A 12,719-nucleotide genomic window follows, 5' to 3' on the forward strand; every position below is an offset into this window, starting at 1 on the left:
TTTCCAGCCATGGAACTTCCATGACTGAATTTCTCCAGTAGCTTACATTATCTCTCTTCTCTGGGACTACCTTCATTTTCTTCTCATGTTTTATCCTGATTTGTTACATATCTAGTTCTTTTCCTGTAACCTAACCAACTTTCATTTTTATGTTTTGAACAGTGTTATTTACTTGTGTACTACACCACCTGGCGGAATGTCAAATCATTTCTGACTTTTGGCTTAATCTGTCTGTGCAACATGTATCTCTACGAACTGCGTAACCTCTGGCAGCTTTTCTTTCATGTGACTGTGGGGGCATTTGTTACACTGCAGATCTGGCTGAGGCAAGCCCAAGGCAAGGCTCCTGACCATGATGTCTGACATCTCAGACCTTCAGATGATTTGCCTTTGCCTTCCGGGGAAGAAGGAGAGGACATAAATTAGTGGCCACTGTGACGAAGAAACCAGTCACCACACATGAGAAGCTCTGCTTTCTTTCTCTGCCCATTTTTGTTTTACAAATCAGCCTGGCATGCCCGTGAGCGTGTGAGACCTGGTGAGAAAACTCCCATAAGGATCCTGCAGTGGAATGTCAGGCCCATCACAATACAAGAAGTTCAGCATCACCTGAAGACCTGGCAGTCAGCACTGAATCCTCACTAGAGAGTTAAGTGAAGCTTAGTCATGGGACGTGCACTGAGGACCAAGCAGAAGTGCTACAACCTGAGTTTGCCTTTGTGAGGCATTAGTGTAGACCATTGAAGGGGATGCTGCAGGAACTGGAAAGCTCCGATCTCAAACAGCCACTGTACTAAGTGTCAGATTCTTTGCACAATTATAGTACCAAGAGTTTATGAAGCCTAGAATGGCATGAAATTGTTTTTTTTACTTTTCTGTTTCTGCCACCTTCTAACTCTGGAGATCACCTGGTGTGGGAGTGGCCTGTGATGCACATCTCTACAATGTCACAAGTCCTGACAACACAGTGATGTGTGTTTTCTTTCTAGACCATGTTTATCATTCTTTTGAATCACTAAAAATACACAATTCATTTGACTATTTTGGTCTTCCAAACTCTTATCATTTGGGTACTATGTATGCTATTATTTGCTTAGTTTCTAACCTTTAAAATCTTAAAGTATTTAATAAAGAAAGGAGCCCCTACTCCAAGTGGAAAATCAGTATCAGTTTGCCAGCACACAGTGAAATGCTAAGTTCTTACAAGATACTGATACCTACCAGGGCTCTAGTCCTGAGTGGCACACTCATTGTAATAATGAGGTGTTGCCTGGCACCAAAATGAGAGCCCTGTGGAATACTCCAAGGATAATGGGAAACTGCAAAGGCAATGGCATTTTCATGGTGGCACAGCTCTGGTTAGTTATGGTTTGCACCCAAAACCATTTCATTTGTTCCAGAGGTGCTGAGTGTGAGAAATGGGATTTCCCCTGACAATTCCTGTTACTTCATGGTTTGGGGAGCTAACTAGTATCCAGAAGAAATAACACTCTTATACCTGTAGGAAGATTATTCAAGCCATTTTGAATTCATAATATAGAAGCACAGCTTGATTGTATTTGCAAAAATGTACAAGTCACCTGGTTTGTATTCATCATGAATGATTTGCCTTTGTTTTTAAAGAAAAGATTCCAAACAGAGAATGCATACAATTCTATATTTTATATCATCCCCCCCCCCAACAATGGGACTTGGTATGTAATTCCTTCAGGGACTGTAATTACTTGGTTGAAGGTGTCTAGAGGGTCAGGTCACTGAACTGCCTCATCTGCCTAACCCATTGTGTGGATACTTGCAGAACTAGAAGATCTTCATATGTGGAACCTTCACTGCCCCTCCATCCTATAAAATAAGGTAGAAGGAAGGCAGTAAGTGGATTTATGATGTCTATGGTTTATTTAAAACAAGAAACTCCAAATCTGTCTAGGTTTCTGTTGTAACAAAGCTGCTGACAAAGTTGTCGTGTACCTTCTCAGAGATGCCCCAAGGCATCACATGGGCCTAAGACATCAGAGCCACATGGACTATGTTTGGCATTTTATACTTATTGAGCCTTGTAAATAAAGTGGTTCAACTTAGGAAGGCTTCCTAAACTAGTGAGTGGGTAGAGCAGAAGATATTTCTTATAATAGTTAGTCAACCAGGAAGCTCGAGCTGTCTGATCAATTGTGGCTTTACTATGTCCTGGTATTTGATAGCTCTTACGAGTTTGGTTCAAAAGCTACCTCAACATCACTAAGTTGTCTTGCAGTGTTTAGTGTTTGAATCTGTTCAGCAGGGACACTTGAAAAATCACGAGTTATTTCTAAAAGCTTGTTTTTCTGACTGTGTTTTCACCAGCTGTTTTGGGTTAAGAGGGTGTTTACATCTTTAATGTAAAGAATGAAACAGCTGTAAGTAATCTTTTCTTATACCACTGCCATTTTCATTATTTGGAATGTGCATTCCTAAGAGGGTACATGACTACCATGATGTTGTTCAAGAATCTCTAGGCTTGTCATGGGCCTAGAGAATTTCTTCAGTGTCTAAGCTGTAGCACTGATAGCAGCTTGTATTTGAAGTGCACCTTTACTCCTAAGTGTTCCCTCCCTCAGGGTCCTTGTGAGGTCTGTGTGGCTGTGTTTGTGTTACGTGGATGCAATGGAGTAATCAGATCCCTGGCTTATACGTCACATAGCTAAGTACACGTGCGCTAATCTCGCACCAAGCTCTTTGACTAGTGTGGGACTAATGGCTCTGTTTGTGACGACAGTCTTCCCAGTGTGTGTTAATGGACATTTATCTTAATTTAACCAGTTTGAAATGCTGCCTGTTGACTGCGCCAAGAACAGATACTCTATCATAATCTAAAAGTATTTGCTTTATTTGTCTGGGTTTGAAACTTACTCATACTGAGTCTTTTCCCTGAAAGAACAACATGCCAAGAAAAGCCACAAAAGACAGTGCTGACAAAAGCTGAACAGAAAGGGAGACAGACCAGAAGAGTGAAGGGCTAGACCTGCCACTGTGGCTCAGAGGGTGTGACTCGGTGTCCAGAAGCTGGGGTCAGAAGGGAGCAACTTAGACAGGGCTCTGTCCAAGATAAAACACATTCTAGATAAGGCCTCCTGTACTGATGAATTTGGTAAAAATGTTCTCTCTTGGGGTCCTGGGAAGTGCTAAAATGAGGTGAACTCTTAAATAGACATTGTATTTGCATATTGTGTAGATTATCTATTTGTTGCAGGCTTCCATTTCTATGTGTGAGCATGTGTGTGTGTTTGTGCATATGAGTGTGTACAGATTTTATTTTGTTGCCATAATTAAGAATTCTTGCCCTGAACTAAGAACAAGTACCTGTTAAAGCTTGAAAATCCATCTGAGACAAATGGATCATGGAGAACCTTTACCCAGTTTTGTAATTTATAAAGCAAATGTGCTATTCCAGTTTAACACAATTCTTTCTGCTTTGTAGGGTTTTTTCACAGCAGACTCAAGTCTGGAAAAGTGCATTTCGGTTAGACCATGTCAGGAATGTCTCTCAGCTATGGCTTTGCCAAGGCTCCACTGAGGCCAGGACCTTGGCCTGAGACTTTGCCTCTGGTGCAGACCCAGGTTGACTCCTCTGTGCTCCTGTAGTATGCTGACCTCCAAATGAATACTTAACTTGGCCTTTTTTCTCCAGAAGGCTTAACCTAAGGACACACTGCTGGATTTCCAGGGGAGTATGGTGGAGTGTGTGCTTATCACTTGTTCTTTAACAAGCTAAAATAACTTTGTTAGAGCTGCCATGGAGTATTTGGTTAAAGAACAAGTAACTGATTTCAAAAGCATCCACCACTTAGACCAAAGTGAACACTTAGCCTCACCACAGATCACAGGTCATTCTATGTCATGGTCAGGGTTTCTTAGTCTTTTTCTGCACTTCTTGAGGAAGTGGAATCTTAGACACTGCAGTAAGTAGCACCTGTTCTGTTGTTTAAGTTGGATTTGATAATATCCTCACTAAGGATCAGCAAGAGAACCCCCTGCAACTCTAAGGGTTCTGAGTGGGTTGGTGAGGACCAAGCAGGCAGGAGTGCAGCAAGTCTGTAACTGCCACTTGGTGAGAGGCACCACTTGGTGAGGCATTTGTTCATGTTCACTCTTGCTCTGGGGCTGCTGTCAGATAGCAGCCTCCAGCTTAAGCACTGGCTGTTCCAAAGAAAAGCAGTCCCTGCCGCTGACTCTTAAGTCATGTCCACAAACCTCTAGGCTTATGGTTTCATGAATGGCTGAGCTTTTCAAATAGAGTATTAGGCAGGTGAAATTCAGTAAATGTTGACCCCTGTGTGCCTGGAAGCCATATGCATCCTGCTTATTAATAGTGACTGGCATTGACACATGGGAGGACACCCAGTGTCCTGTGCTTTGGCAGTGCTGGTGTGTAAGCAGTTACCTCCGCACACCTGAGGGCTCTGAGAGATTACAGGGAGGAGTTCCTGGATCAGCACTGTAGCATCACACCCTTCCCAGCGTTTCCTTGGCAACAAACAGTATTTCCAGCCCAGCCTCACCCCCGGTTCACATTTGCCCTTTTCTACTGTATTCCACAGCACAGCCATGCGGGCATCATCCATGTTCATGGGGCTCCGTCAGGCTCCATCTGAGATCAGGAGACAGTAGAGAGAACAGATGGAGCAAACAAAGAAAACAGAATTGTGTGTTCCACAACATGACTCTGGGTGTAGCCGTGTTGCCCTTGCAGAATCCTGAAGGCATTCTTTCCTACAGATGAACTGCCCAACCCCTAAAGATGTCACACAGCTTTACCACAGTCAGTGTGATCCTTGGGGTGGCACCAGGATTGTAACCCAGATTGACCTCACTAGGAACTCATACTCTTAGCTACCATATAATCTCAAACCACATCACATAGGTTCCTGTATAACTACATATGTATGCAGGTAATATGCTTTTTACATACTGAACAAAGCCATTGCCAATTCCTGTGGTAAGGCATCCCAAAAGGAAAAAAATAGTTAGCTAAAATCCCTGCACTTCTAATCATGACAGGACAGATGCTCAAGGGCCTAGGATTAAAGCACCTAGGTCAAGGTATCCAGACATTTAGTATTTATAAGTGTGGCTGGTGAGTCACATGATACAAACCTTATTTTCCTAGGATGTTGCCAGAATACTCTGGTTCTTCTGCTTGGAGTAATTTTGTGACCATTCTGATATGAGTCTCTAGGTGTGAATGCAGGAAACAGAGGGAATAGCTTTCTACAGCTGAGGCTGTTTGGATCCAGCCTCCCTGGTTCTCTCCTCCTTGTGCTGTGACCTTGCATGTCTCTGACACCTTCCTGTCTTAGTTTCCTCCTGTGTAGTGAGATTGTAAAATGAATAGATGTAGGGAAAGCCCTGGGACCAGCACCAGGCAGAAAGCCATGACCACAACACTCAAGAATGTGGTAAATCCTTGCACAAAACTCTTTAGAAGCCATCCCCTAGGGGGATTCTGTTGCAATATCTAGCATGCAGTGATACCCTGGGTAGACACTTATGTGGACTTCTGGGCAGAGCACACATCCAAAGAGAGAAAGGAATTGAGTGACCCACACCTGCTGTATGTCAGCTGCTCTGTTGAAGAAATGATCATTACACACCTTAATATCCTGAAGAAGGGATGCAGTGACAACCCTGAGAGGTAAGCTATGCCTTTCAGTCCTCTCCCTCCCAGTCCCAAGGCACAGATATGCTGGGGAACTCTGCCCTATCCAGTGTGGCACTGGAGTCTGGGCCTCAATAGACTTTGCTTTGAATATACCTGTCTGTCTACCTGACAGTCTTGGATGACACCTTCCCTGGTGTCCCTGTGAGTCCCTATTGATAGGGAGGTGAGAGGTAGGAGGTGGGCAGCCAGCAGCCTGCAACCTACAGTTCTGTCAGCTGAAAGGAATTCTTGAAAAGCACAAATATAGCATGGCTATAAAAAGATAAAGGTGCACTGCTCTGAAAACAGCCAGTAGGAAGTGCCACCATGGTCAAGTGGGGAAGCAAACTTTGCAAAACTGGAAAACCAGGGAAAGTAAGGCTAAGGAGAGATGCTGACAAGCCCGAGACTACAGCCAGCCAGGCCTGAACGGAAAGCTGGCCAGCAGAAAGTGATGAGGCTCCCTGAGGGATTCCAGTGAGTGCTTTCTTGGGAAGCATGACAGGGTCCTGGGGACCAGTGTGCTGTCACTGTGAGCTGGGGTGGCTCTGCAGAGCTGAGGTGGAGGGCTGGGAAACGCCCTATGTGGCCTATGGGCTTCCGTTCTAAGCTCCACTGTCCTCCTCTCTCCCTTTTCTCTAGACCCACCCGCTCTGTGACCTCCCCAGCCTGTGGCTCAGATCTTCAAGACAGAGCTCCCAGTGATGCTGGCCTGCACGGCTGCTGCTGAGGACAAAGCCAGGGCCTTTCCTGACTTTTGTTTTGAGGTAATCATACTACAGGCTCTTACCTCACTGTAAACCCTGCCTGTAGCTCTAAAGTTGTAATCTTAATTCAACGGTTGCTATTCTCTGTGTGGCCTGACCCCCAGAAACTGGGTAAAGAGCTGCACAGATAGAATGTCAGAGGGAACCTTGGGGGCCTGCCGATGCTGTCCTCACTGAACTGTGTTCTTGTATGAGAGAGCGAGACCCTGCAGGTAAGACGGAAGGATAGGCAAGATAGCAAAACAGCTGTGTGTGTGTGTGTGTGTGTGTGTGTGTGTGTGTGTGTGTGTGTGTCCTGCCCCCCAACCTGAAACAGAAGCAGAACCCTGAGGCCTTTTTGAAATCTAAAAGGCTCTCACATCACCAACTTTAAAAAAAATTACACGTATATTGTGCATGTCCCTGCCACAGTGTGTGTATGGAGGTCAGAGAACACTTGCAGGCATCAGTTCTATATTCCACCATGTGGGATCCAGTGAGTGTGCCTTTTCCTGCTGAGCCATTTCATCAGCTCATTCACTAACCTCGGCACAGTAGTGACAAGCCTGTTTCTATAGACCTCAGCTGTGGACAGGGCATCCTGGGTAAATGGTAAGCTGCTTGTAGACATCCCAGCAGTCTCAGGTATACCAGTGCTCTCCTGACCTGCCGCCAGCACGGAAGAGAAAAGCTCTCCTCCAGGGTGTGCATTCATTCTTTTAGCATGTCATTTTACTTTAGGTGGTGACACAAAAGCCATGGTTTTTGGAGTTGCTGTTGCTGCTGCTGCCATTCTCTAGCTCAGGAGCAGTTAGGCTTCTTGGTACCACTGCCCAGCATTCCATCTCCCAGTGTCCGTGCTTTCTGCCCAGGTGAGCGGGTTCAGCATTGCTATCCAGTGCTGGGGAGCTCAGGGTCTATTGATTACTTCTGAAGAAGCATGCCTACTACCCATAATTCACCATGTGAAAAACTTCAGCTTGGCCTCAGAGCTCTATGCCTCTTGGGTGACATTTGCTTTTGGAAGTTCATAAATACACTTGTGACTTTGAAAGTTTTGAAGTCGCTTGGCTTTGTTACAGACCTGAGCTTCATCCTCTCCAATACAGGAAGTCCTTGTGGCTCTCCATCAATTCCTTGCTAACTTCCTCTGTTACTTACCATGTTAGCTGACATCTGCCAATTGCTACGCACAGGGATGGGGTGCTTGAACCTGACCTGTATACCAGTGGAATGTTTTCTAGTAAGTTCTATGAATTAGCTTTCTAGGTGTGGATATCCTTGGGAAGAAATGTAGAGCTGGACCTGTTCTTTGGGATCTGCTCGGTGAGCATGATGGGTATGCGAAGGACTTTGGAACTGTCCCCTTGTGTGATCCTGTGGCCGTGTGTACATGTGGTCTCAAGGGGTGCTCGAAGGCTCAGCCACAGCAGGGAGGATTTCTTTAGGGGTTGAGGTTCCTACTCTGACCAATAGTAGCCATGAAGTGTTTTGTTTTGGAGACAGCATTTCTCTATATAGTTCTGAGGCTTGCCCTGAACTCACAGAGCTCTGCCTGCCTCAGCCTCCCAAGTGCTAAGATTAAAGGTGTGCATGATCACACCCCACCAAGTTCGAATTTCCATATCATTGAATTCTCTTTCTAATTTGTGTGCCCCAGCCTCTATAACGAATTTCTACCTCTATAACTTATATCATTCCTACGCATATCTGAAGCCCTGCTGAGGTCTAGGCCTGCCATGCCTAGAAATGTGGCCACTGCTTCCGTGAAGCCAGTAAACTTTCTCACAGGTCCCTTTATGTTACCTGTGTCCAATTTAATTTGCCCGTACCTCTCTAGAGTTATTTCTTGGACCTAGCTAACCCTGAATTTGATGGTACAGCAAATAGAGTCTCCTGAGAAGGCGCCCTGTCTGGTCTCCAGCAACAGTACCAGTGCTTCCTCTGAACCTCCTGATACTTAGGTGTGGTCCTAAGCCAACAGTTCAAGGTTTCTGCACCTCAGCTTCGTCCTCAGCGGAATGTGATGACCAGGAGGAGCTCTCAAGATGGCATTTGTACAGTGCCTAACCCAGTATGGCACACAGCTGTCACCGTCCCTGCCCACTTCCTCAGGTCCTTCCAGTGGTCTGTCTAAGCTTTGTTTTCCTTCTGGCACATCCTGTCCTGGACCCTTACCCAAATGAAAATCAGACCAGAAAACAGAACCAGTGAAAGTGTTTTTAATAGTTAAATTATTTAAATAGACTTTTCAATTTCCATGGGAAATCATAATTGTATCATTTTTGCAAGAGCAGGAATAAAAAGAGTGCACACACCCCTTAGAGGGAACGAAGAGCTAGCACTGCACGCTGTCACCAGTCACTGCTGGAGTGGGGAGGAGCCTCCACGGGAAAACACAGTATAAACTCAGCACACACACTGTACTCTGGTTGGAAGCTAAACAAAAACCCACTGGCATTGGCAGGACATGTGGAGGGCCAGGGACTTGAGAACAGTGCGAGGGAAGCAGCCCCTGTCCCAGAGGCGAGGGCAGTGCAGAACTCGAGTGGAATGGCAGAGCACAGAACAGCTGCAGGGGCGGCAGCTCGGGGTCCATACTTTATTTCTCAGGGCTGGAGGATGGTGAAGGACATCAAAGTAACATTGAGCTGGCACTTGACTGCCACCTCACCTTACTCTCCTGTCAGAGGGGAGAATAATTGCACCCTGAGAAGCAATGAGAAGATCTGGGCACGGACAGGACGGGTGCTGTTCAAGTTTATCTGTGATAGAATGTCGGTTTTCAAAGGTGCTCTTGGAAACTACAAAAACAGTGTTTTCTCCTCAGGACATTTAACCGTCCCCTCCCACTAAAACCAGAGAAAATTTCCCTGTGTCTGGGGGTGGAAGGCAAGACTACACCATTTCCCTAAACCAGGACCTATATATAGATTGCATCCCCAGGTCATAGGGACCCTTTCCAAGACAGCCCCCTGCACCTGGGCCAGCTGAGGAGGCTGTAAAGGCTGGGCTTCCTCCAGCCCTGGCCACTGTTGAGCTCCTAGGTAGCCCCTTTGTGAGGGGAGGGACCCATGCAACAGCTCTGGGATGGAGCAGAAGAGCAGTACTAGTAAGTGGAGAATGCTTGGACACCGCCTGGACCGGAGCAGTGCCTGTGTCTTCTTCTGATGGCATTTGTTTACTTGGGAAATGGGATGTAAGGTGGGATTAGAAAGAGGGACTAGTGTGGTACCCCAAAACAACACACACCCCTGCTCTGGCTGTGCCTAGAAAAAACAAAGCCTGCCAAGTCTGCGATGAGGGGAACACACCCTTCAGGGATTGGCTCCACAGTATGAACACACACGTACACCAGTGCACACGCTGACAGACAGACGTACAGTACAGAGGAGCAGAAATGCCCTGCTGGGCACAGCTGTTTCCTAATAGAGTGTACAAAATATAGAATTTGGTATATTTGTTAGATCTCCAAGGTTTCAATAATACAAAATAAAAAATACAAAAAGACAAGTTGGGGTTCCCACCTCCCTACCCCAGGGGCCTCCTCGTTTGCTTGTGTGTCTCTTACACACATACAACTAGCATGTCTAAAGAATGGCAGAGAAAACTTGTTCTGTTTTATTTAATAAATATTTTCTTTTGCTCAGAGCCACTGCTCCTTGCCTGGTGTCCTCCTGCCTCCCCCTTGTCAGTAGTCCTGTTTCCCTTACAGGGCATTGTCTGTGTGCATGGAGGTGTGGGGAGAGGACAGCATGGGCCACACCTCTCCCAGTTCTGCCCCCAAACGTTGGGATGGCCTCTCCACAGTGGAAAAGCAGACCCTTGAGGTCCATGGAGGCCTCCCCTCAGGCCAGCCACTGTGTGCCATGCCATGCCACCAGTGAAGGCTCCGGTAGCACCTCCACCATGTGGCAGCAGCATTTGTCAGAAAACTCAAGATTTAACTGAGTCCAGCGGAATCTTCTGCCAAGGGGAACATCTTTGGTCAGCTCGGTGCTCGCAGGACGCTGGCACCCTGGGCCTAGGCCAAAAGCCATGCCCACCAGCAAAGGCAGAAGTTGCTTCTGAGTCAAAGTGGAAATTTTACCAGTGCAGCTATGGGCTGGGCGCACAGGCCCCATCTGCCCATGGTGCACAAAGAAGCTGTTCCAATCCTCTGGAGGCCAGGATGCTGGCACCTCTGGCTGGTATCTGCTAACTGAGGGGAGGCCCTCCATTGAGGAAGTAGGTCATCATCTCACCCTTACCCTTGACCTTGACCACACCCCGGCACTCCAGCTGGTATGTGTTGGCGGCCAGCACCTGGTACATATCTGTAGTAACCTGAGGAGGCATAGGAAGGGAGAGGACGGGTTGTCAGTGACCCCTGTGTGCCTATGCCCCGTTTCTGTCCTGACATGAGAGTAGGGAAGACCCTCCACCACTGGCTCTTGGAGACAATAAGGGGCTCATCCATGGAATGGCAAGTATCTAGGAATTTGTCACATAAGTGCTACTTGGAGCACGGGCTGGGGTTCATAAACTGCTTCCAGTAGAGCTGCCTCCATGACAGAACAGAGAGCCGCCTCTGGTCTCATTTAATCTCTTTATAGGAAACTATTATTCCCATGCCCAAGGCTCAGGAAATGTGTATTCCCCTCCTGTGGTTACAGTGAGCAAATCATAGAACCTGGATGTCACTCCAGAGCCAGAGTTGAGGCCTGTGTTTCTTAGTTCTGCAGACTAAGAAGACTCCCTGGGGTTTCATCAGTTATGTCCTGTGGGGGTGAGAGGGGCGAAGGATGGGTGGCACAGAGGCATGCTGAGTACTGTCAGAACTCCCAACTGTCTGGGTTGCCATGCAGCTGCTGGGCAGCAGGAAGTTAGTCACTCTCTCTACATACCTACAGCCTTTCTCCTCCTCAAGCCCACAGTGGGGAAAGGTCTGGTACCTTGGACAGCACCCACAATTCCATAGGCCGACTCTATCTGGATAGGTCAGACAACTGAGGGAACATTCAAGTGGTGTAATACATCAAAAATACCTTTGAAATTGTACTGTTAGCATTTGTAAAAGCAGGCCCGGGAAGCGGACTTCCCACAGCTTCACCAGGACCTTCAGGTGTGTGTGTGTTAGTACAGCTTTTATGACAATGGAACATGAATCAAGTCTGAAAGTGAAGGGAGGGACTGAAGAGCTGCAGGCCTAGGAATCAGCACCAGCTTGCAAAGGGTGGAGAAGGGGGAATTCCTATTGCTCTTGGATGTTGGATCTCTTAAAGACACCAGCAGCCTCACCAGCCCAGGAGAACTGCAAGTCCCACTGGGTAAACATTTGTTCCCTGCAGCTGTCTGCATCCTCCTGTATGCCTGGACTGGTGAGGCCCAGGCTTCTCATTAGCACTCTTAGAGAGGCCTGCCCCACCAATTCCTTCTGTGCACAGTAGAGGATCTATGGACGCCTGAGCCCTGTCCAAGGTACTGAAGGACTGACCCAACCCCCTTTCCAAAACTCTGGCCCCCTGACTGCCACTTCCGCTCTTGAATCTGAAGAGAAACTTTAACTGTGAACTCTGTGTGGTCTGCAGTGAAAACCTCCTAGCACCAGGGCAACAGAGGCCTTCCATGTGAATGCCGTGAATGATAGCTGTGTTTGCACTCACCTGGATGCGGTCAGGCACCCCAGTGCTGTCCATACGGCTGGCCACATTTACTGTATTGCCCCAGATGTCATACTGCGGCTTGCGAGCCCCAATGACCCCAGCCACTACTGGTCCAATGTTGAGCCCTGTGTGGATAGGAATCAACCATACTCATCAGCTTACAGCACACATACCCTGCTTGCTATTGCCAGCATCCACCTTTTGGACATTGTGGGTGCTCCTCATTCCTGCTGAACTGAGGCTAAGCTTAATCCCTGAGTCACACACTTTTCTGCACTATCCATGGTTCAAGAAAGCAAGGATCTGTGCACACACATCTGTGGGACTGTGAAGGGTAGACTGGTTCCCGGTTGAGCTAAGGCTAGAAACCCCGGAGACCTCGAAGGGACTGTAAATGCTTTCACCTATCCCCAGACACCAGGCCTCTGTCACAAGCTGTGGCTCCCCATAGATTTGCGGCCATCAGTCACATAAGGGCAACACCCCAACCCCCTCCACAGGTAGAGGACATGACCTGTGGTCACATAGGCTCAAGACAGATCTCCACTTTAATGAGGTACATAGAGGTCTAGAGGACTTAGCCAATAAACTCTCCTTCCCAGACACGGTATTTAACCTCAGGCCCGCCCTAAGAAGTGAGGTATGGTTTTACTC

At 47.2% G+C, this 12,719-nt stretch overlaps 2 protein-coding genes across 5 annotated transcripts in view; one reads left to right on the forward strand and one right to left on the reverse strand.

Moving 5' to 3' along the window:
- Sec22a (SEC22 homolog A, vesicle trafficking protein) overlaps positions 1-10,071 on the forward strand; it is a 60,879-nt gene extending 50,808 nt beyond the window's left edge. For 2 of the 4 annotated variants that reach the window (XM_028752217.1, XM_028752213.1), the window contains exons 7-8: positions 163-6,441; positions 7,162-10,071. In XM_028752217.1, coding sequence (XP_028608050.1) covers positions 163-363 — 201 coding nt within the window. In that variant the 3' untranslated portion in view covers positions 364-6,441; positions 7,162-10,071. The remainder of the gene's footprint in view (positions 1-162; positions 6,442-7,161) is intronic. The other 2 variants (XM_028752216.1, XM_028752214.1) reach the window with 2 other exon arrangements.
- A 236-nt stretch (positions 10,072-10,307) lies between these two features.
- Positions 10,308-12,719, reverse strand: part of Adcy5 (adenylate cyclase 5) — a 141,431-nt gene continuing 139,019 nt past the window's right edge. Inside the window, exons 20-21 of the mRNA XM_028752212.1 lie at positions 12,066-12,190; positions 10,308-10,746 (exon numbers count right to left, since the gene is read on the reverse strand). Of these exons, the coding sequence (XP_028608045.1) occupies positions 10,618-10,746; positions 12,066-12,190 (254 nt within the window). The 3' untranslated portion in view covers positions 10,308-10,617. The remainder of the gene's footprint in view (positions 10,747-12,065; positions 12,191-12,719) is intronic.

This window comes from Grammomys surdaster, unplaced genomic scaffold (genome assembly GCF_004785775.1).
Source record: "Grammomys surdaster isolate TR1022 unplaced genomic scaffold, NIH_TR_1.0 125889, whole genome shotgun sequence".
NCBI classification, from domain to species: domain Eukaryota; kingdom Metazoa; phylum Chordata; class Mammalia; order Rodentia; family Muridae; genus Grammomys; species Grammomys surdaster.